At 33.4% G+C, this 25,980-nt stretch overlaps 1 protein-coding gene across 1 annotated transcript in view; it reads left to right on the plus strand.

Annotated features, from left to right (window-relative positions):
- Positions 1-5,245: 5,245 nt before the first annotated feature.
- The window catches only part of LOC129942759 (uncharacterized), a 49,706-nt gene continuing 28,971 nt past the window's right edge, over positions 5,246-25,980 (plus strand). The window contains exons 1-2 of the mRNA XM_056051819.1: positions 5,246-6,287; positions 6,349-6,679. Coding sequence (XP_055907794.1) covers positions 6,490-6,679 — 190 coding nt within the window. The 5' untranslated portion in view covers positions 5,246-6,287; positions 6,349-6,489. The remainder of the gene's footprint in view (positions 6,288-6,348; positions 6,680-25,980) is intronic.

Raw genomic sequence — 25,980 nt, forward strand, 5'->3', positions numbered from 1 at the left:
TAATTGTTTATAGAACTATTAAATCTTTCACATTTTGTAGTCGATAAAATTATTTTTTTTCTGTATACAAAACAACACTATTTTAAAGGATTAAGTCGGGGGTTGATGCATCTGTTAAGTTCGAGAAAACATCACACTTTGATCTCTTTGGATCCATTGTGGTCCCCACGAAAGGGGAAGAATTAGTTAGGGTATGGGTAGGTTGGTCAAAATTTAGGTTGAGGGCGCGTCCCTAAACGATCCTGATTTCTAGGATATTGTAAAGATGTCTCTTAGGAAAGGACAAAACGTCACATATATCGTTAAAAAACCATTTCCATATATTGTCATAGTTCTTTAAGGAAGGCTTGGGCATTAGCATAGAAAGTTAAAGATATCTTACCTTTTTTGAAATTTTCATGGGTTTTTATGTATATATTTTATTTAAATATACAGTTATCTACTGTGTTTTTCTTAAATATAATTTAAAAGCGGTACGTGACTATTTATCTACGCCGGTTTACCTCTGCCAGTTCACCTCCACTGGTTTACCTCTGCCAGTTCACCTCCACCGGTTTACCTCTGCCAGTTTACCTTCAGAGCAGGTAAGGTAGCATATCTCACACGCCACCGAAAAACACAAAGTCTAGCCCAAAGAAACGCGACGATAAAGATGAGAAGCAGACTAAGTCAAATGCTTTAAGTGCCATAGACGCTGTCACAGACATCAGATTGCCCACATTCTGGAAATCTGAACCAGAATTCTGGTTCCTACAAGTTGAGGCAAAATTTCGTTCCAAAGGCATAAAGAGCGACAATGCAAAGTTCGATGTTATCATAAGTTGCCTCGAGTCAGACGTGCTGCTTCACATTTCTGATGTCGTTCGTGCTCCACCAGAAAAAGATAAGTATAAATTTCTCAAAACGAACTTAATAAAGCGCCTGTCTGATTCCAGAGAAAAGCAATTGCATAACCTTTTGACAGACCTCGAAGAACAAATCTCCAGCTGGAACAAAGAATCGACAAGCTAGAGAAGATGATATCCAGTCTCATGCAAGAAGTAGGAGCAACTTCATCCAACAACTCGACTAAGCTTCAACACCGACCTCGGTCACGTACACCTAAGAGCAATAAAGTATGCTTTTATAACAGGAAGTTTGGAAAAGAAGCACGTTGCTGCACACTTCCTTGCTCCTTCACAACTCACAACCAGAAAAACTAGTCGAGCTGTCGTCCCATTAATCTGCGGGCGACATCACCATCAACCCATTAATCTCAGCAGGCAACAACATCAGCAATTCTCTTCAAGAAGTCCGACTCCATGTGTACGACGAGCAAACACATGTCAAATATCTCGTCGACTCAGGTTCAGTCATCTCAGTTCTTCCTCGCACGTACATGTCTGGAAAATCTGTTCCTAGTGCATTCAAATTGTAACATTCAAACATAATTGTTGACCTGGGACTTCGGCGGGAATTCAGATGGTCATTCTTGGTTGCAGACGTCACTACGCCTATCATCGGGGCTGATTTTTTAGCCCACTATGATCGCAACGTGGATTTGAAAAACCGAAAAATCTACGACTCATTAACCACTCTGGTAAGCAAAGGACTTCTGCAGGAAACAAACACCTTTGGCATCTCAACAATCGACACCAAAAGAGACTTCGATGGTATTTTAAGTCAATTCATCAGCATTACCAAACCTCAAGCCATTCCAATTAGTACGTCACCAGACCACGGCAGTGTATTTCATTACCTAATCACCACCGGACATCCCATAGCTGAACGCCCCCGGAAACTTTCCGGCGAGAAACTTCGGGCCGCAAAAGCCAAAATTGAATTTCTTATTCAACAATTAATTATTTGCCCGTCCAGCAGCCTATGGGCTAGTCCAATCCACCTGGTAAAGAAAAAAAGTTGTGATTGGAGACTCTGTCGTGATATAAGGAAGCTCAACTTTCAAACTGTGCCGGATCGTTATCCACCACCATTCATCCAAGAAGTTTTCGAGAAGCTCCATGGTAAAACCATCTTTTCAACTGTGGACCTGGCACGAGCCTATCATCAAATTCCGATGTTTGCGGAGGACATACAAAAAACGGCCATAACAACACTGTTTGGACTCGATGAGTACGTTTTCATGCTTTTCGGCTTAAAAAATGCCTCGCAAACCTGGCAAGGACTAATAGATTCAATATTTTGTGGAATGGATTCTGTGTTCTGCTACATAGATGACATTTTGATTATGTGTGAGTCAGAAGAACAACAGAAAACGCACCCAAAATCAGTGTTCCAGAAGCTTAAACACCACAACTTGCTAATCAATTCCACCAAATGCTTTTTGGGCCAATCGAATATAAACTTACTTGGCTATAACATTACCAGTGAAGCCTAGTACATACTTGTGAACCATCTCGTGAACCCATACAAATTTCAGTTTTTGGTTCACTCGTGAACTTGCTTGTGAAGCTGAGTGGAGAACAAAATGGAGAGTTTTCGTTCACGGGCAATTCACGTGCAAAATGTACGGGAACTGTTGGTGAAGCTTTGACATTTGGTTTGTTCATGTTCACAACGTGTACTCACAAGTGTGTACCAGTGAGCAATGTCAAAAGTTCACTTTCTCCACCGGCGAACGTTCACTTCACGAGGAAGTATGTACTAGGCTTGAAGGTTAACAACCTCCAAAAGACCGTATCGAAGCAATAATTGATTTTCTCCAGCCAGAAACCGTTCAAGATCTTCGACGACTCTTGGGAATGCTCAATTATTATCGTAACAAACACTTATATACGGTTGCGTATAGTGGCTGTTCCGTATTTTCTTAAATGATAAGTGTTATCTTTAAATATGTAATGCAACAACGACCTAAAAAATAGTTTTTATTATGACGGGTAGATGGCTATTATGTGTTTCAAATAGTAAGACATTCTGAACTGTAGTTGACAACACAAAACTAAATGTCAAAACTCAAAAGTTTTCAATTAGAATGTAGTTTTGAAAATAATAAACTACCTTACCTGTTATGGAGGTAGACTGGCCTAGGTAAACCGGCGGTGGTAAACTGGCTGAGGTACACCGGTGGATGTGAACTGTCACGCTTCGATTTAAAAGATCTAAACACATTTTTTTAAGAAATAGATGTCGCCACCATATGCAAGCATGTGGCGACTTAGCTTCAGCAACAGCGCCTCTAATACTGAATAGTTAAACAAAGTATCTACAACATTCACTGCCTCTCTTCATTTAACCATTGAATAATTACTAATTATAATTATTCATTACTAATTGTAATTATTCAATGATTTAACTATCTATTCATTTCACTATAATAGAATCTTTTACTTTTTTAGATTTTATTCTTCTTTCTTTTTCAGTCCGTTATTCTGTTTAAAATTGTCGCTTGGATTGTTAAGCTAAAGAAATTCTTTTGTTAATAAATTGTTTGAAAATATAATTGTATGTGTAGTTATTTCATCTTTGACTACAAGTAGTTAACTACGCCTCTAACACCAAAATTAACTCACTTTTGTTGCTATGTGCTATTAACTATATGCTAAACCCTAAGTCCGCTATTACACGATGCCTCACGACTCACGACTCACATGAGTGCGAAAAAGAAAGCAACTATAAGAAAATGAGATGCAAAAAAAAATTTCCGTTGAGTCTCGGGCAAATTTTTAGTAGACTCATTTTGACGTTTCTTTTTTCTCATATTCGTTTTATGCTGTTCTTTTTCATTCGATTTTCTTGTTGCTGGGATAAACAACATCCAATTTGTTGGAAAACCAGAAAAGTGTGTAACTTCAACAGCTTCAACAAATTTTCGGAATCCATTTTCAAAATCTTATTTATTTTCTTTTATAAATTTTACTCAACTTCAAAAACTATCGAAAAAATTGAAGCCAACGAGAAGGAGCATTCAAAACAAAACAAACAATAATTGTCAAATTTGAGGCATGGGGCACGAGTCAAAATGTAATAGCGCTTGCTTCAACGAATACAAATTTAAAAGAAAAGTCAAAAGTGAGTCGTGTGTCAGGAGTCAATGTGTAATAGGGGACTAATTGTTATTCATTTTTTTCTTATACTTCTCCAAATTCTGAACATGGTTCTCCAAATCTTTCAAAAGTTTTCTCAGCTATTTGCATCAACAAAAATCTAAATTCCCAATTTTAGTGCGAAAAGTTTCCTGTCTTCAAGAACTTTAGCAATTGTTAAGCTTTTGAAATGAACAAGTTCAAACCCCTAAATCAATATTTTAGTTAATGCACATACCAACTTTTTCGTCAAGTTAAACTGTAACTCCATACCATAAACACAAACCATTCACATTTAACGTTTGCAAATGCGCTAGGTGGCGCGCTTCTATCATATCCGGTTCATATTCAAATAATTCTTAGACCGTCGTCGTCGTCGTGTCGTCGTTATTTATATTTTTAATACATACTTGATTTTTCAAATAAGAGAAAACATACAAAAGCTAAAAATGTAATTAAAAATAAAATTAAGATAAAATTCAATTTAGGATTTAATTCCAAAGTGAATGATGACATCATGGCGGCATGGCGCTACAATCATCATTCTTATATGTCAATATGGCGCTACTATACGATGAGAAACTACTTTCTATATTATTATTATGATTTAGTTTGTTTTACTTCCTTCTTCTTCTTTATTAAAACACAGAATAAACTCAAAGAAGAAATAGTAAAAAGCCGAATCCTCATAAAGTGCATTCACTTTATCGGAAGCACTTGCTTTTTCACTTGCACCATCAATATACTCAAATGAAAGTGATATAAAAAGGGACTAATATTCCCTACACCACACATCCGCGTGCACAAAGAGAAAGAGAAAAGGAGAGAGAAAAAGAGAGTAAAAGATTTTGTATTTACATATATAGATATACCTACATCCATACATATACATTCACATAAAATGTGTCTAACATTCAAGGACTTTCGCTCCCCACATTTGCTTTTCATACAACAACAACAACAGCAACAACAAAAAACGCCGCATACACCCATTTAATGGTTGTTTTTGATTCTTGACAATGGTGGTGGCAATGGAAATTGGTAAGGGTAAGGGTAATGGCGTGATGGATAGGAGATGGGACAAGGAACATGAGAATAGCGTAGCATGGCTATGGCATCATCACATCATCCTTGGGTCGTTATCTCAACGGCTCGGCGCGGCGCGGCACAGCGGCGGAAGTGGTGGGGGAGGCAACTGTGTTTCAGTTTTTCGGTTTTTGTGCTCTTCGCTTCCTTCGACGAAATAGTGTGTATATACAGCTCTACCGCGGCACACACTAAACAATCTTTACTCCATCATCGCATCAGTGCTCCGGCTCCCGATTGTTTTTCCTTATTCTATAAATTTACAAATTTAACAAAATTAAGTTTTCCCAACAATTTTTCGAATGAAATGAGTTTTCCTTAGAAAAGAAATCTTTAGTCCTGTTTTTTTAAAAAAAAAGGATACCTATAATGTAAACAAAGTGAATTATGAAAATGTCTGTTTTATAATTTTTGAAAGTGAAGAAAAAGAAATTTAGTGAAAATCCAATGTTTTTCATCAATCCTCCGGTCTCCGGTGTTGTGTTTCCACTTTTTTTTTCGTTTTTTTAATTCTTCATGTCTTTATATCCGTGTGCGCGGCGAATGAAAATGATAAAATTGTGAGTGTTTAGTGAGTGCAATGCACAACCACAAGTACACCTTTTACAACACCTACACTATACTACACACTATACACACACACACGGGCAACTGGAAAACCCATGCACAATCCTCCTCTTTTGGAAAATAGAGAGGAAAATCTAAAACACACATCAACACATTACACTATCGTAAAACAAAAATAAAGAAAAGAAAAAACAACAAAAAAAAAAGAACATTAAAAAGAGGCATAGGAAAGAAAATTATAATTTCAACCCTCCTCATCACGTCATCCGTTATATTCCCGTTAGTATAGTGCTGTCGTGCGGGTAGTGTGGCGATAAAACCGAAAGACCTCTCGCTAGATCCACGGCCATTACCACATTCTTGGGTTTTCTTCTTCCCTTACTTTTGTTGGTGGTGTTTTTTTTCAAAAAAATAAAACAGCGTTATAGTCATCAGCTAGCCAGCCAGCTAGAGCCAAAGCCAGAGCCATTGCCTTTGCTTTGCTTTGCTTTGCCCTGCCATCATCATCCATCCGGCTGCCTGTTCGTCATTCTTCCTAGTTTGAGTTGGGCATTAGTGGGCTCTGTACTGTTTGCCGTTTGGTAGTAGTGTGCTAGTGCAGCAGGAGTGCGGGTGAGTGAGAGTGAACACTGAACACTAAACACTAAACAGTGAACCCTCTGTTCAATTGAAGGGGTGGCACCATCATCGTCATCATCATCGTCGCTTACAGAAAAGGTATAGGTACAGGAGACTATTTTCGCTATAACCGGGATACATTAAACACTTTTATATTTTGCCGGAGAATCGTGGAGATTTTTTTAACGGTAGCAAAATGATGAACTTTTCGGCATTTGGGGGCCCATTCTCGGGCATCCATCAATTTGCGGCTAAATTTGGTCACGATACACAAACGCCGGGCGCTTTTACAACACCAGGAGTTAACGGAAGCAACGCTAACGACAATCATGCTGCACAACGCTACCAGACCAACGGCAATCATTTCAATCAAAATGCACCCTCAGGTAAGTGAATTTTTTTTTTTTCAAAAAAAAAGCTTTATCTTAATCGTTAACCAAAAGATGATTGGAACATTGATTTTATTTTCATTTTCATTTCGTTTGCAATAAATGGATCAAGTGATCAGAGTGAAATTATAAAAAGTGCATTTATAAAAAGTTAAAATTAGAAAAAAGGTACCCAAGTAATGTCGCCATGGTAACACACAAGACGGTTTCTTTTTCGGATATCGTTCGTTTGGTTTACGATTTTCTTCCTTCTCAACTTTGGCTAATGGCGTTTTTATTGATTTTTTCCTACAGTTAGTCGTCGGTTTTCGTTTCACCGGGATATCGTCGTCGTCGTCTACTAATATAGTGTTTGTATATATATATTCCGTGTGTAGAGTACATATGTATGTTGGGCACATATATGTGCCGTACATTGCTTCCACCCTCTTTGTGTTTTTGTGGGGTAAAAACCACCACCGCCATCTACCATCTACCATCCACCATCTATCGGCTTCTTCATCACCATCACAATCGTCACCCCAATCCAAAATCTAAAACCCAACCACCAACAACCACCACCATCACTATACCGCTCCACAATTTGACAGCACGAGCACAATCTTTAATATCAGTGTTGCCGGTTGCTGGTTGCCGTTCGCCGGTTGCCGGGGCCGGCCGGCTTAGCTTTCAGAACACAACTACTTTCTATCCATGGGTTTTCTATACCTATTAATTTTCTTCTTTTTTGTTTTATTACAGGAGAACTTAAATCGAATTTTCGTGACTATGTTTTCTTCATTTCTTCCATTCGCTTCACTTAACTTGGTTACTGACTAAGCCCATATGGGGTGGTTGTCGTAGTATTTGTTGTTGTTGTTGTTTTAGGTGAAAAAAAAGAACAGCTGGAAATTGATCTTTTATTTACATACTTTGCTCACTCACTACCCCTTGTCACATAAGCATCAATATTCTAATTAAACATTCTTTTTTATTTTGTACATAAGGGTTTTAGAGCTGTTTTTCCAAATGAAACTTTCCTTTTACTGTATATGACAATTGAAAAAGTGTGACTATGACTTGTGACATATGGTTTTTGAAAGTTTTGAAATGGAGTCACTGTCAGGATTTCATTTTAAAGAACAAATTTTGTTTTAAGTTCAATTTTTGAACTATTCTTGGTTTTATTCATAGGTTTATCCTATTTTATGTCATGTGACATTTCTATTATGGAGATTGCCATTTTTGAAGTAAAATAAATTAATTTTTCCAGCTTTTATTTCTATGATATTTGAGAATAAGAAGATTTCTGAAATTTCAAAAATATAAACTAGCCAATTAAGATTTGATTTTAATCTGTCAAAAAGACGCTTTCTTCCATTTTTAAGTTCCATGGGGAAAATAAATTGATTCGCTTTATGATTTGATCAGTGTTTAAGAGTTGAAATACATCATTTTCATTATTTCCTTCGAAGTGCATCAATCAAAAAATACTGACGAGAAAGAACATAGAACAGAATGTCAAAGAACTTCATTTTAGAATATGTTTCTTTGGCCACGAAATAAATCAATAAATTAATCCTATTGATTTTTCCACAACGTCGACAGAATGTAGAGCTTCTCTTTCTTGCTTTGACAGTTTGTATACAAACAAAATATGGGGTCAATATACTCAGAAGAGGAAAGCATTTCTAAGTACTTTCTCCACTCTTTTCAGTACAATTGTGCTATTTGTTATTACTCTGAGTGTATTATCAAGCTGTAGAAATTTTTTAGACTTACTATTTCTAAGGAACTTGTGGATGCTATTTGGGTTTGTAAATGTGACATTTTTGAGATTTAGGGGCCAGTTTGGCTACCATTGGATTTTATCATTCAATATTTTGTTTCGAGACTTAAAAGGAATAAAGATAAAAATTGTGTAATATTTGGTGTCAAAATGAAGCTGACAGTATTTTATCTATAACTTTTCTTTCAGTTCATTTTTAAGTTTTCAATGGTGAAATCGTTCTTAATGAACAGCTGTTTGATGATTTTACATAACAGAACATAAACGTTCCACTAAAAGCGTTCCATTTTCTTTGTATTCCCAACTGTGAGTCTTACTTTCAATGATTAACTCTATCCTCAAATGCTTGAAATCAAGAAATTCATGATCCCATTCAGGAAATTTTTGTTTCCAATAAGGAAATTTGTGTCCAATGACAGAAATTTCCAATAAAAGATATAACCACGCTGTCAAAAAATTCCAATTACTTCCTTAAACCTTGTTACTAAAAGTACTACTTTTAACTGAGGACTGGACCAAGAACGTAATATGAATCAGAAATTCAGCTTTTTCCAAAAACGCAGCACAAATTCATCAACTTTTGACCAACCAACAGGGAGGGGGGTCATATGAGCCATAAAGGTTATACAGTTAAGTTGTAAACGGTGATTTTTTAAGAGCTTGAGAACTTTAAAAAAAAAAAAAACGCATAAAATTTGCAAAATCTCATCGATTCTTTATTTGAAACGTTAGATTGGTCCATGACATTTACTTTTTGAAGATAATTTCATTTAAATGTTGACCGCGGCTGCGTCTTAGGTGGTCCATTCGGAAAGACCAATTTTGGGTAACTTTTTCGAGCATTTCGGCCGGAATAGCCCGAATTTCTTCGGAAATGTTGTCTTCCAAAGCTGGAATAGTTGCTGGCTTATTTGTGTAGACTTTAGACTTGACGTAGCCCCACACAAAATAGTCTAAAGGCGTCAAATCGCATGATCTTGGTGGCCAACTTACCGGTCCATTCCTTGAGATGAATTGTTCTCCGAAGTTTTCCCTCAAAATGGCCATAGAATCGCGAGCTGTGTGGCATGTAGCGCCATCTTGTTGAAACCACATGTCAACCAAGTTCAGTTCTTCCATTTTTGGCAACAAAAAGTTTGTTAGCATTGAACGATAGCGATCGCCATTCACCGTATAACGTTGCGTCCAACAGCATCTTTGAAAAAATACGGTCCAATGATTCCACCAGCGTACAAACCACACCAAACAGTGCATTTTTCGGGATGCATGGGCAGTTCTTGAACGGCTTCTGGTTGCTCTTCACTCCAAATGCTTCAATTTTGCTTATTTACGTAGCCATTCAACCAGAAATGAGCCTCATCGCTGAACAAAATTTTTCGTTAAAAAAGCGGATTTTCTGCCAACTTTTCTAGGGCCCATTCACTGAAAATTCGACGTTGTGGCAGATCGTTCGGCTTCAGTTCTTGCACGAGCTGTATTTTATACGGTTTTACACCAAGATCTTTGCGTAAAATCTTCCATGTGGTCGAATAACACAAACCCAATTGCTGCGAACGGCGACGAATCGACATTTCACGGTCTTCAGCAACACTCTCAGAAACAGACGCAATATTCTCTTCTGTACGCACTGTACGCATTCGTGTGGTTGGTTTAATGTCCAATAAAGTAAACTGAGTGCGAAACTTGGTCACAGTCGCATTAATTGTTTGCTCACTTGGTCGATTATGTAGACCATAAATCGGACGTAAAGCGCGAAACACATTTCGAACCGAACCGAATTTTGGTAATAAAATTCAATGATTTGCAAGCGTTGCTCGTTAGTAAGTCTATTCATGATGAAATGTCAAAGCATACTGAGCATCTTTCTCTCTGACACCATGTCTGAAATCCTGCGTGATCTGTCAAATACTAATGCATGAAAATCCTAACCTCAAAAAATCACCCTTTATAAGTAAAGATTTCCTCTAAAGATTTATTAGTAATTTAATGACATTCACCAAAAAGTGTATTGCTGTCAAAAACAACTAACATTTTTAAATTTTCCCAAGAACTAATGGACCAATTTCCATAATCTTCTCTCGAGCTCTTTTTGATGATCAAATGATCAAATTTATGATGATTTTTTATGATCAAAAATGTATTTTTAAAAAAATATTAATTTTGTTTGTCGAAATTTAAATGTAAAATGTACTTACATGTATTTATAAGCTCTTTATTTAGTGCTTACCAAAACAAATTTTTAAGACAAAATTTAAAATTTAAAATGATTTTTGGAAAAAAATAAGTTAATCTAGAATTTTTGAAAAATAAAATGGCATTTAAATGTTTGAGAAAAACTTATTTTGCAGGTACATTTTTAAATCTTAAAACATAGGAAATATTTTTAAACAGTCTTTTTGGAAGAAACTAGCAAGTTATAGCGTGCATTTTATTTATTTCAAAATTGGTTTTCTGTTGAATACAAAATATCTTAAAAAATTAAATAAATCTACTTTTGAAGTGAATTTGCTTATGATGCTCTAGAACTAATATTTAAACACGAATTTCAATAATATAAATGTACCAAAAACAGCAAAAGTGAAACTTTTTTTAAACTAATGGCTAATTAAAAGACATAATAAACGAGTCATATCTATTGTAATACAAGTTTTGAATCTCTTGAGTTTGAAGTGAAAAGAGATTCTGAAACGTGTAATTTGTGAGTGCCACACAAACGTTTCTTTCCAAGTTATTTGTTTACCTTAATTTGTTTTAATTTAATTTTTTAGAGAAATCATGTAGGTACTCAAAAGCACCTGTTTACTAAAATTCAAGAACCAAACATTTTTCTCTCTAAAATTTTTAAGTTTTGTTGACTCCTTTAAGATCAAAATACGAGTTAGCAGAATGATAGCGATAGTAATAATAGACTCACGAAAATAGAGTTCGAAAAAACTTCGTTAAAAAAGCCTTGATATCAGGTCCTTTCTCACTTTCTAGGCGGAGAGTAAAAACTCATCTAAGTGTGTGACTCCCCCCTGATGAAAAGTCGGGATCCGCCCTTGTTTTAATGATGCATAACTATAACTGGATTACTGAAAATCCTTGTCATTGAACTAAATTTATTGATTGAAATTCACCGGATTTATAACATGAATCCGTCATTGGAATTGTGTGAAATTGAAATACAGGGCCAATTATTGCTATCATTGGTTTTCAACATTGAAACCAATCATTGAAATTTTGTTTGGTAAGTCGTTTTTCATCGACAAATTTTGAATGCCAGAAATCTGTTAATTTCACTATTGAACTTAAAGTATCAACTGTTCAGGAAAAGGAAAAAATACATTTTTAGCGAAAATTAACTGTGAGTGATTCGATCAGTACATAATTTGGTCATCTAATCAGAAGGAAACACATTCAAATATCCATTTATTTTTTTATTGATTTTCATGATAGCTACTTATGTATATTATGTAACTAGCCCCTTTATTAAAAATTGTGTATCAAGAAAGCAAGAGCTTCAATTTTTTAAGTTTTAGAAAATGTAATATATTTTACAGGTTGAAATATTGTGTGTCAAATTTCTGTGTGAACAAAATCTGTATTTCAAAATGCTGCGAAACTAATTTTTTTATTTACAGCATTTTGAAATACCGAATTTTAAAAACTAAATATATTTGAAAATAAGGTGTTATTCAAATTTGTCATTAACTGAATAACTGAGAAAATGTTCCACCCGTTCAGAAGCGACATATTATTTATTTGTTGGAAAATGACTAACACATTTTTGTTGTGACAGCTTTTTAGCTATCTTTTTGACAATACATGGTTTAAATTCGTTCATTTTGACTGTCATTTATGAGAAATCACATTTGCCAAATTTACATCTGGTTTTCAAAAATAAGAACTACCATAAACGCACTATGTAGGACTTTGTAAGGACACAGTATTTAGTGATGGAAACTGGAAGATACAGTGTTGTATTCAAACAGCAATATGGTATATACAGTGTTAAAAGTTTACAGTGTTTTGAAATACAGAATTTAAGACACATAGAATGATGTCGAAAAACCAAACCAAACCATTATGAAAAATAGAACTGCGACTCACTACCACTTTTTGGACTGTGTTCATCATGAGTTGATACACTTGCTGTTGTTTATAGCTTTTGAAATACAACTATTGTAATCGGTCCTATTTGTCAAATTGTAAACTATCAGCCCCATTCTGCTATTCCCTTTCACACTGCCTTTGCATTTTGCTATCCATCAGGTGAACTACATTATCCCAAATTAATTTGTAATTTTTGGAAATGGAGAGTATTAGAATTTTTATTAAAATTGTAATCAGAGAAATAAGATAATCCTCAAACAGAGAGCTTCGAAGAAATGTAAATAATCTTTTATTTAAAAAAAAATATTCTAAACTAAGCAATAAATTAGTTTTTACTTACATTTCGCTAACAAAAATTAACAAACGAGACATCAATCGAAAAATCAGATGTGGTTCTGAATGGTATAGAATGAATGCGTTCACATGAACAAGAAAATATCGCGCAGTATTACTGACGTTACCGACATACACAGATTTATTTCGAATGAATGGCAGAATAGTGATTATTGAAAATTCAAATAAAATTCGCTCCGATGAATAGGCCTATATGTGCTTTGTCCAATACGAGCTACTTCATCGTTGAGGCCACTATGTGCTACAACTGACAGCGTGTGATAAATAATAAATAACTATGTATGTGCTATCATCGGTTTTTATCATTGAAAAAATACTAGAATTTGTTTGACAGGTTGGTTACAGCTTACAGCTATCATTGAAAATTTCTATTATTGGATAAATATTTCCTGATTGGAATCATGGATTTGAGGCTAGAAAATAACACTGAAACTGACAGTTGGGAACACAAAGAAAATGGAACACTTTCAGTTGAAAGATTATGTTCCGACATGTGGAATTAATAATCAGCTGTTCATTGAAAACAATTTCGTTATTGACAACCTAAAAATGAACTTAAACTTAAACTTTTAGTGGAAAGATTATATTCCGAAATGTGAACTTAATAATCATTTGTCCTTTAAATATTTAATTATTGACAATTTAAAAATGAACTTAAAGAAAAGTTCTGTAGTTTTTTTTAGTACAAAATCAACAATTAACAGTGACAAAATCTACGACTGATCAGCTTCATTTCAAAACCAACCATACAAAATTTTACTATCATAATCGGTTTTGAATCTTGATTTAAAATTTGTAATGATAAAAACTAATCACATCTATTAGAGACACCTTAGAACTATTACTTAATTCTTTGTCTCTAGTCAGAAAAGAAATTTTTCTTATTTATTGTCTCATTTCTTGACTTAAGGCCTTTTAACATATTGCCAAAGAATTAATGCTCCAAAACTACTTTTTCTACTAAAGGTGCAGACTTGTGCCTAGATATATACACAAAAAAAAACATGCTAAGAACTTACAAGTAATGATGCTCAATAAGTATAGCAAATGCTAATTCCTCTAAAGTTTCTTTATTTAATAATGACATAAGTATTAAATAAACAGCATAAATTACTAAATTCTAACATTTTCCCTGCACACTATTCGACATTGTATCCGTCTAAAGTGTAGTTGATTTCATTAAGACCTTTCAAATGATCAAAATTTGCGTCTACATATGTGTTACCCTGCTAGGAGCAACACCAACTTTTATTCCCATCCTCCTTTATGTTTTAAAACAAATTTGTCCACTAGATTTCTGGTTATATAAGAACAATCATTCATTTAATAACTTACTGTAAATATGAATAAAAATCATGAATATTTTAGTAACTAATTGTAATTGTGAATAAAAGTGATGAATATTAAAAGATAATCATACATTTTCTATCAACTTTATAACAGTTTAAAAATCATTTAAATAAAATACGATTACAGCATATGATTTTTTCGTATTCGGACTAATAGAACTTAACTACTAAAATGAAAAAGGGAATATTTTTTTAAATGGATACTTAAGTTACCTGCCGCCATGCAAAAATCTACGGCATATACAATTGCAAAGGCTTAATGAAATAAAGAAAACTTCCACTTATTTTTGGCCAAAAAAGCTGATTTAGAAAAAAGTAAACGTGTAATAGTACTTGTGGCCTGTGCCACTTAAAGTTCTTTTCACGGGTTCTGTCTCTTGTAAGGAATTGACAAAACCTCCAAGAATAATTCTTGTCATGAAAAGGACGGCTTCGGCTTAAAAACTGTAGGCCCCCTCCCTCCCTGTCAACAGTACTCGCACACAGGAATAGTTGAGAGTTGTAAGTCACTAGGCCCTAGTTCGCAACGGACTGTTGCGCCACCTAATTTATTTTTTAAATGTGCAGTCTCTAAAAACAGACCTTCAAAAAAATTATTTAGGTATGCAAAAAGGACTAAGATTCTGTTTTAATAACATTGGTCGCCAAAGTTTTACTTACTGTCATAAAAATTGCACTTTTTCAATGGGTTTTGGACCTCAAAATGATTGTATCACTTTTTAAAATTAAAAAAAAAAAACAAGTACAAAAGGCTTTTTGAGCTTATCTTGAAGAAGCTTTTTTTCAACAAAATCCACGATTGTTTTTTAAATCTATAATCCTTTTCTTCAATTTTTAATTGAAATATTTATATTTCATATTTTCATTCGAAAAAAACTTGTTAGACTTACAATAATTTAAATGAAAAGCATTATCATTTTTTTTTGAAAATAGTTTTCAACAGAAAAAGGCAAAAAGGTTTGAAAGTAAGTTTTGTTAATGTTACAAATCTGTTGTCGAAGGAAATCCATTATTTAAAGTTTTTTGAAATATATTAAAAAATATGATGAAAACGGGTATTTTTAAAACTTGAGAAAATAGTTAAAATTAGAGTTTAGATTCAAAATCAGCATTTAAAATTAAGTCCAAAACATATTTTACAAAACTATTAAAGTATCAAATTCAAGTGTTTTATTGGATTGAAATAAAGACTGATATAATGACTAATGAGAACTTCCAGAAACTAAGTAAGATTCATCCCTGATAGCAGTACTCGCACACAGGAATGGTTGAGATTTGTAAGTCACTAGGCCCTAGTTCTCAATGCAATTTATTGTATTTATATTTAGGTAAGATGCTAAAATACTTTAAATAGTAACTGAAAGAGAAAGATTTTTACTTGTCAAAATCATCATACAATTCATTGTTAAGTTATATTTTGAGTTCTGACTTAAAACCCCCGTTTTTGGTTGTTTTTAGCATTTTTAAAGGGACATATTTTAAAATTGTTTTTTTTTTTCACATTTAATGAATGTTCGTTCAAATTTCCATAAAAATGTATCTGGATTTGTTTTATTAACTTCCCATAGGAAGTTATTGTAATGAGTCTGATTTGTCAAATTAAAAAATGTTGACATTTCTCGACGTTTCAAGGTCAATAGAGTCAAAAGAAAAGATTTTTAAAAAGATGTCTATGAGTGCGTGTGTACGTACGTTCGTACGTTAGCGACGTTTTTTTTCGTCGTCCATAGCTCAAGAACCAGAAGAGATATCAACTTCAAATAAATTTGTTTATACAGATAATAAGTCAGAAAGATGCAGAAAGGTCTCTCAAGAAAATTGCGTGGGTGTTTTTTGTTACCATAGTAGTTTAAAAAAAAGTTGAACGTTTTGTTTAACCCCAAATATCTTACTAACCAATGACGCTAGAGACTTGACTTAAATTGTATATTATATATTGTAACGTGATACCAAATCAGTATATTTTTGGAAAAAAATCCAATCAACGGTTATTTTTATAAATCAAAAAAACTTAAAAAAAAAAATGTTTCACCTCGAAAATTTTGCGAATAAAAAATGATTTCATCTCCAAAACAATTTTGTGCAACTAAAACCTAAACCATAGAAAACATTACTCATAGTTGGTAAAAATTGGATTTCAACTCAAATATCTTCTCAAAAACTTGAGATTATGGCTTCAAACTGTTTTTAGCTTATAAGAAATATTGTTTTCAACTTTTTGTAAAATGTTGAGAAAAATCAAATTGACAGTTTTTTTTACAAAAAATAAAAACTTACAGAAAATTTAACAAAATTAAATAAATAATTTTCGACTCAAATATCTTTTCAAGAATTTTAGATATTGGCTTTAAACTACTTTTATATTTTAAAAAATATCTCAACATTCAGAAAAATCCAATTTACAGTTTTTTTTACAAAAAAAAACCTAAAAAAACAATACTAAAACTTGGTAAAAATTTACTTTGGACTCAAATATCATTTCAAAATTTTGAGATTATGGCTTCCAACTAATTTTCGCTTATAAGAAATATTGTTTTCAACATTCAAACAAATTTTGAGAAAAATCGAACTGACAGTTGTTTTTAGAAAAAATAAAAACCTACAAAATAAATTAATAACAATTGGTAAAAATTGATTTTCGATTAAAATATCTTTTTAAAACTTCGATATATTGGCTTTAAATTACTTTAAGCTTTTAAAAAGTACATTCAAAAAAATCTTATTGACAGTTTTTTAACAAAAAATAAAAACCTAACAAAAAAACAATACTAAAACTTAATAAAATTTTACTTGTGACTCAAATAGTTTTTCAAAAATTAAAAATATTGCTTTCAAACTTTTTTTTATTTCACAGGAATATTGTTTTCGATATTCAGTAGTTTTTTTTTATAAAAATCTAACATTCCGTTAAAATCTACAAAAATAGTACGCAAATTTGGTAAAAATTAATGTTCGATTCTTGACATCCCTCAAATTAATTTCATTCTTCTATTTATTGGTAAAAATTTGTTTTCGAACAAAAATCTATTGAAAAAAAACTAGACTTTTAAGCTCAACTATTTCTTTATATGAAAAATATTGTTGGTAATTTTAAAATTTTTAAGAATAATTCACAACTTTTTTAACCCAACACGAAAACCTACAAACTTTTAAGCAAGACAAATCGACAGACGGTATGGAAAGTTATCAGTGTGGGTCGCATACCAGCCTCTTTTTATCATAACTTTCTAAGTATATATTCAGAAAACTTGAGAATGTAGTTTTTAAACTTAGACTAATAAATAAATGCTATATATGTGCGAATTAATTTAAAGGTCAAAAGCTTATATGATCAATTTAATCTCTACACATCGCACCTATACAAATTCAAACAAAGACTACACCTATCCTTTTTAAATCCCCATCAAGGTCTTGCTCCCCTGATGCCCCTACATGAATATTAAATTAACATTTTTGAATTAATTAAACAAAATTATAAATTCGCGCAAACTTGCATGTTTCCAATGTTATTTCTAAAAAAAGAAGAAAATATGGTAGATTTTCCTACCAAACCTATGATGGTTCATTTAGCTACCATTTATGTTTACACAAATTTTAAGCTAATATCTCAAACTCAAAATAATTATATATGTGTATATGTATTATGTACATACATATATGTAGATATGTATTATAATTACATACATATCTACAGTACATACGTATGTACATACTTTTCCTTTTCAGAAAATATCTGGTATCCTTGAAAACTTCCCACGCTTAATCTCATGCTTTGGTTCCTAGTTACTGTTTCGAGGTCGTTTCAATTTCATCCCTATATTTGTATGTACGAGTATTCCATCCTACCATCTGTTTCTTCATTCTGGCTTTTTCTTTTGGTTTCTTTGAACGTCGTTGTCGGTCGTTGGTAGGATTTCTTCGAAAACATTATGTGCATGAAAAAGCATCGTTGTCCTTCTATGAGTGTATAGAAATATTTCATATCCCTATTTTGGGTCAAATTTAAAAGCTCTGTAATAAATAAATATTTCCAAGAAGATCAATCACGAAAATAATGATTAAACTTAAATTTAAAAAATGTTTTTTATTATTTTTTTTTTAATGTAATTTATTTTTGGAAATATGTACATATATACATACGAAGTTAGATTTTCATAATTCATTTTATTTTAACCATTATTATACACATTTACTTTAATACGTTTCTATTTATTCAATTTAAGACATTTTTCTTTTAATTAATTGATTAAAATTTGACAGAAGCATGAAAAGGCAGTGTGTCATTCTACTGTCAAATGTACGAGGTCTGTTGGAAAAGTGCCCGGAATTTTTAAATTTGGCAGGTCTGGAGAGTCCGAATGTCAACGTGTTTTTATAAGCTCGCCGATTTTTGCTTGTTTAAAAAATGGAAGAATTGAAGAGTCAAAGAATTTGTATTAAATTTTGCGTTTTAAATGAGATAAATTGTAACAAAGTGTGTGAAATGTTACAAAAAGCCTATGGTGAGTCTGCTATGAAAAAAAGCAAGTGTTTACGAGTAGTAAACGGTGATTTTTTAAGAGCTTGAGAACTTTTTTTTAAAAAAAAAAAGTATAAAATTTGTAAAATCTCATCAATTCTTTATTTGAACCGTTAGATTGGTCCATGACATTTACTTTTTGAAGATAATTTCATTTAAATGTTGACCGCGGCTGCGTCTTAGGTGGTCCATTCGGAAAGTCCAATTTTGGGTAACTTTTTCGAGCATTTCGGCCGGAATAGCCCGAATTTCTTTCGAAATGTTGTCTTCCAAAGCTAGAATAGTTGCTGGCTTATTTGTGTAGACTTTAGACTTGACGTAGCCCCACAAAAAATAGTCTAAAGGCGTCAAATCGCATTCCTTGAGATGAATTGTTCTCCGAAGTTTTCCCTCAAAATGGCCATAGAATCGCGAGCTGTGTGGCATGTAGCGCCATCTTGTTGAAACCACATGTCAACCAAGTTCAGTTCTTCCATTTTTGGCAACAAAAAGTTTGTTAGCATTGAACGATAGCGATCGCCATTCACCGTAACGTTGCGTCCAACAGCATCTTTGAAAAAATACGGTCCAATGATTCCACCAGCGTACAAACCACACCAAACAGTGCATTTTTCGGGATGCATGGGCAGTTCTTGAACGGCTTCTGGTTGCTCTTCACTCCAAATGCGGCAATTTTGCTTATTTACGTAGCCATTCAACCAGAAATGAGCCTCATCGCTGAACAAAATTTGTCGATAAAAAAGCGGATTTTCTGCCAACTTTTCTAGGGCCCATTCAATGAAAATTCGACGTTGTGGCAGATCGTTCGGCTTCAGTTCTTGCACGAGCTGTATTTTATACGGTTTTACACCAAGATCTTTGCGTAAAATCTTCCATGTGGTCGAATAACACAAACACAATTGCTGCGAACGGCGACGAATCGACATTTCACGGTCTTCACCAACACTCTCAGAAACAGACGCAATATTCTCTTCTGTACGCACTGTACGCATTCGTGTGGTTGGTTAAATGTCCAATAAAGTAAACTGAGTGCGAAACTTGGTCACAATCGCATTAATTGTTTGCTCACTTGGTCGATTATGTAGACCATAAATCGGACGTAAAGCGCGAAACACATTTCGAACCGAACTCTGATTTTGGTAATAAAATTCATTGATTAGCAAGCGTTGCTCGTTAGTAAGTCTATTCATGATGAAATGTCAAACCATACTGAGCATCTTTCTCTTTGACACCATGTCTGAAATCCCGCGTGATCTGTCAAATACTAATGCATGAAAATCCTAACCTCAAAAAAATCACCCTTTATAAGCGATTCCAAGATGACAAACGCTCCGGTCGACCCAACACGTCAATAATCGATGAAAATATGAAAAAAGTGGAAAAAATGGTTATGAATGATCGCCGAATCACAATAAGAGAAGTTGCTGATGAAGTTGGCATATCAATTGACTCTTCTCATAACATTTTTTCAAATGTTTTGGGCATGAAACGATTGGCAGCAAAATTCATGACAAAACTGCTGAATTTTGACAAAAAAAAAAACAATCGCATGAGCATCGCTCAGGAGCTGTTAAATGACGTCAACGACGATCCAAGTTTGCTTGAAAGGGTCAAACCTGGTGATGAAACATGGGTGTACGGCTATGATGTTGAAACCAAAGGACAATTGTCCACCTGGAAGCATCAAACACCACCAAGAGCGAAAAAAGCAGGCCAAGTTTGATCGAATGTGAAGGTTTTGCTTACTGTTTTCTTCGATTGTAATGGCATAGTGCATCAAGAGTTCTTACCACAAGGTCGTACAGTCAATAAGGAGTATTACCATAAAGTGATGCGACGTTTGTGTGAAGCAATCCGAAAACAAATCTAAATCTCGTCATTGCTTGTTCGTAATTTGCAGGCCAAAAACAATACTGTAGTCATGCCCCAACCTCCATATTCACCAGATATGGCTTCGTGTGACTTTTTTTTCCAAAGTTTAAGAAATAAAGGCCGAATCGCTGAGAATGCTCAAGGACATATCGAAAACTGAATATCAAGAGTGCTTCGAAGACTGGAAAGAACGCTGGCATAAGTGTATTAAATCTGGGGAGACTACTTGCAAGGGGACCACATCGATGTAAACTAATAAGCAAATATTTTTTTGAAAAAAACGAAATTCTGGTTACTTTTTGTACAGACCTCATTTTCAACATTATTTTCATATTTCGCTTCCTTTAAAAAAAAACACTTGACTTTAAGGAGCTATTTTGTACCTAGCTATCATTGGTTCTTATCATTGAACATTTGGTTTCGAAATTTAAAAGTTAGAGTCAGATAGTTGAATTTGATATGTTTGTTGTTGTTCATTTTTTCTATTAAAAACATACATGGATTGATTTCACATTTTGGAACATATTTCCACCGAAAGCGTTCTATTTTCTTTGTATTCTCACATGTCAGTGGAGCTTTATTATTAATAAATTATTTATTTATTATTAATAAATTTAAGAAAACAAATTTATTCATCTCGAAAAAAATTGTAGTTCATACGAACTGTCAAACTTTATTCGTGTTCCACATTATCCACACTCGCAACGAATAAAATAATAGCGCGTACTTAACCTAAAAAAAGTCATTCTTTTTTTGGTCAATTGTCAAACTTCATTCGCGTCGAATTAAAAACTCTCATGTGAAAGAAATGTCAAAATCGACGAATATTCATTCATTCGTTGGTCGTTGGTCGTGCTCATGTAAATCTATACCCAAAGTCTTGAAAAATAATCCATTGATTCATTTCAATGAGAAAACCAAAGATAGCTAAAAAAAACCAATCGAAAATTCACTTAAGTTTGTGAAATTACTGCATAGCCATAATTAAATTTTGCTCACATATCTACATGTCAGATTTTACTTATGCGGCGAGAGACTGGGATCGCTCTTGCTAAAGTTTGGTTAAGTTAACGAAACTGAGAAAAATTTAACGAAACGGAGCTAGACTCCATTATGTTCACTCGTATTGAGATTCTTTGTATTCGCACGTTTACTTATGCGCGTATATGCTAGCTTATGCATATTATAGTTGGGCCTTTAATTAAGAAATACAAATACTTGTGAACGTAAGTGTAAATTTCAACGAGGTTATACCAAACACAGTCGGTTGTCAGATCTTAATATGATATTGGGCAGGTTCATACAACAGAAGGGACTCCATTTGTAGTAAACTGCATTTTTTTAACGAACATTTTGACCACGGCAACTATAGTTAGTTTATCAAGTGCCATACATTTCAAAATAAGGAACTTTACTTTCTAACCTCTACTTTCAGTTGATCGTGCCAAAAACCATTGTCTAAAAAAAAACTTCTAAGGCAAGTCACATATCCATTACGACTTGTATTTTGTATTGTAAAGAAATAGTACTACTTATTTCTTTTCTCATCTGACAAGAAACCCTTTCACATAAAACATCAAATGGAATTGTACAGAAAATTAATAAATCACTGATTAGTAAAGTTCAGCTTTCAGTTAAATGAAAAAACAACTTTTATTTTGACATAAGTAGAATTGTGAGTTAATATACGTTTGGAGACATATTTCCACACAAATTCTTAACAAAACGATAGCAATATAGCTTCTATTTGATTTATGATGCATACTTTTACTTTTCAATATCATATATGTAAAATTTTAAGAAAGCAAATTAATTCGTCACGAAAAAATTGTAGTTGATACGAACTGTCAAACTTTATTCACGTTCCACATTATCCACACTCGCAACGAATAAAAAAATCGCACGTACTTAACCTAAAAAAATCATCTTTATTTCGGTTCATTCAAGACAAATTAAAAACTCTCCTGTGAAAGAAATGTCAAAATCGACGAATATTCGTTCATTCGTTTTTCGTGCTCATGTGAATAGTGCTTTAAGGAGATTTCTTGACTAACTTTCCAGTAAATTTTCTAATAAAGTTGGCTTAATTGGAAGGCAATTGTTTGACAGTTGTCCAATTAGATATTAGAACTTAACCTACTTTTAAGTCCCTTTTGTAGTCTGAACGCACTCATTGCATTGGTTTGACAGGTAAGTAGTTAAAGGGATGATTGCACCACCAAAAAAAAAAGACTTGTTTTCTTACTGTTGTTAACGATCGTTAACGATTCGTGCCTAAACGTCATCACATTGTTCGTAAACTTATTGTTGAACTGTCAAATAATTATAACTTGTAACATGTCGGAAATCAGCTCGTGAGTTGAGTTTAAAATTTTGAACTGTCAAAGTGAATAGTCATGTATTCTGTCAAGAAGCTTGTTGGCGGTTTGGAAGAAAACTATGAACTTTACTGGATAGTCAAAGTTCAAAAGTATGAAAAAAACACACAGTGCTACAATGCAAAGTTAAAGCCGAAGCTGAAGCGCAAATTGGGTAAACTTTTACTTTTGACTTCGTGCTGCCCAGATTTTTGACAATTACATTACATTACATTCTACTCAGCATATAAAAGTTCAGAGTAGAGAACACAGCACCTTGAGCGACTAGGCTATATAAGGTGATAACAACACAAGACAGAAGGACAGAAGAGAAAGAACAACAGACAGAAAGAAAGAACACATGACAACAGCACGTTGTAGGTTTCGAGACGGTCCCCCATCTGTCTACTAACCACGATCACTGATGCTTAATTTCGGTGATCGATGGGAACCGAAGCTTTATCAGTGATAAGGCCGTTGCCTGCTTTTGACAATTATATGGTTTATATGAATAAACGAGGGATAAAGTTAAAAACGTTTGACTTGACGCTGTGCAGATTTCAATTCTTGCCACAATTTCACTATTGTGCACGTCCTTTTCTTCAAAATGAGCATTTTTAATGACAGCTTCTGCTTTAAGCGTTTTTTTAAGCCTCTAGCTTCACCCATTGCGTTCAGGCGGTTAAAACAATTTGTCATTTAATTTGGACACAACAACAAAAGTTAATAATCGTTTGGAAAAAGAACAGAACTCAAATATGGTCAGATAGAGAGCCCATCCGTAAACCTTTTTGTCAGCGTGTTACGTGCAAAAAACAGCTGATTTTTACAACAACAGGGATATCAAAAAAAAATTCAAAGTATCCAATTGATTTTGTAATGGTTTTTGTAAAAATTGGGTTAATCATTAAAATTATCTATTGAAAATTTAATTTTGCAGTAATTTATGACCTTGACATTCAAATTTTGACACCTTTTTAGAAGTTGTTTTTTATTTTTTGACAGTTTTTTAAATTTAGCTATCCATCTCGCTCAAAAGGGATCAAAAGCTAAGCTATCGCGGATTACCTATCCAACACGAGATTGAACTCACACAATGTATTTTCTCATAATGACGGTGCCGTGAAATAAGGCAAAATCTCAAGAACCGACCTTATTTCACTTTTTTAAAGTCAACATTGCATATGTTCAACCTCGCATCTACCCCAAATCTTATACTCGTAGTGTGCTCAATCAAGGGACATTGTTAAAATAAGTTGGTTTTATTTCTTCAAATAATTTGGCTTTATTTCACTTTGTCAAAGTTCCGTATGACCAACTCATGAGAATTGACCTTATTTCAGTATTGTATATAGTGTATCCTAAGCAAATTTTTTTTCGTCTTTTACCGCCCATAATACAAAAATTATGAATTTTGGTTGAAGATTGAAATTTGTCGGACAAGGTTATAATCGTCTTATAATATATTGGTGGGTTCAAAAGATTCCTATAACTTTAACAACTTCTTTGTTAGAGAAGCATCAGGAGTTTTTAAGTTTCATATATTAGTAACCTCTCTGACAATTGTCTGAGTTAAACTTCAGTTAGTATTTGACAAGTTTATATTTCTATAATTGCTGAGACTTTTGTCGGAAGAATTAACAGAGCAGAAGCTTTGCATTTCTTTTCATTCTTTTTTAAATTGTGGAATACCATCGGATGTGCGAGTGATTTCAGCAATGGATTTAAATATTGTGCGCTCACTAAAGGGGTTATGAATAAATACCCTTTTAATGATTAGACACAGTGCGAGCAAGTAGGAAAGGACGATAGGAATAGAAAGTAGAAACCAATACACATTCGTGTAGTGCGGCTAAAGAAAGAATCCCTGTACTTACCAATACGTTCAACTTATGAGCATTCCAAGAAGTACGGGTGTTACGGTTAAATTTAATGGAGGGAGAAATACTACAGCATTGGTTTTTAAAAATGTCGGTAAGACACTAATAGGCATGAAACTTTTGAGAGGGTGTTTACGAGATGCCAATGTCTCAGTAATAGACAATTCAAAATAATCAAGTACTTTATTGGGTCACCAGCCCAAATATGAGAATTATATTCGAGTTTTGGCCGAATAAAATCTTTTTAAATTATAGCTAGATCCAAAGGGTTAAAAACTTCTTGCATCGTCGGAGAAAAGCTAAACACTTAGCAGACCTACAGTTTTTATTCCCGATCTAAATTGTTAATTTAGGGAAGCATTTTTCATGAAGATTATTATTCTTGGAATAATAGTCAGTTCTTGGCAATAAGCAATAACCGTAAAAAAAAAACTCTTTATGTGACAAGTTTTTTCAAAGAACATTTCGGGTTTGTTGGATAAAATTGAACTTCAACCCGTTTTTAGAATTGTTTCACCTTATTTCCCCCAAATGAACTGCAGATAGTAAAAACTATATAAAACATTTTATATCATCTTTTAGTCAAAGCCTTGTATCAAGAGAAAAGAATTTGTAACGAAAATGTTAAAGCTAAATGACAGAATTATGTTCCATTCGCCAAAAAAAATCAATTTTTTTAAAAATTGAGTTTCAAATTTAAATGTGACACAATCGCAGTGTCGAAATTATGAAATATTTATTATTTTACATAAAAATAGAAAAGTATTTCAAAAATGTAATACTCTTGGGAGAAAAAGCTATTTAAACTTTTTCGTAGCTACATACATACATAAATATGTATGTATATTATAAATATTATTTTTAGAGTTATCAACTAAATAAGTTAGGTGGGGAAACAGTCCGTTGAGAACAAGGGACTAGTGACTTACAAATGTCAACCATTTCTGTGTGCGATTCAAGTCAGAAATGGAGAGTTATCAACTAGGTAAGAAAACATGGTACTGACATTAGTTTCACTTCACATTTGATATGGCAATGATGCATGAACTGTCAAAATCTAAAGTCTCCAATTAAAAAATGTTTCGTTAAAATTTTACCCGTTAG

Source organism: Eupeodes corollae, chromosome 1 (genome assembly GCF_945859685.1).
Source record: "Eupeodes corollae chromosome 1, idEupCoro1.1, whole genome shotgun sequence".
NCBI classification, from domain to species: domain Eukaryota; kingdom Metazoa; phylum Arthropoda; class Insecta; order Diptera; family Syrphidae; genus Eupeodes; species Eupeodes corollae.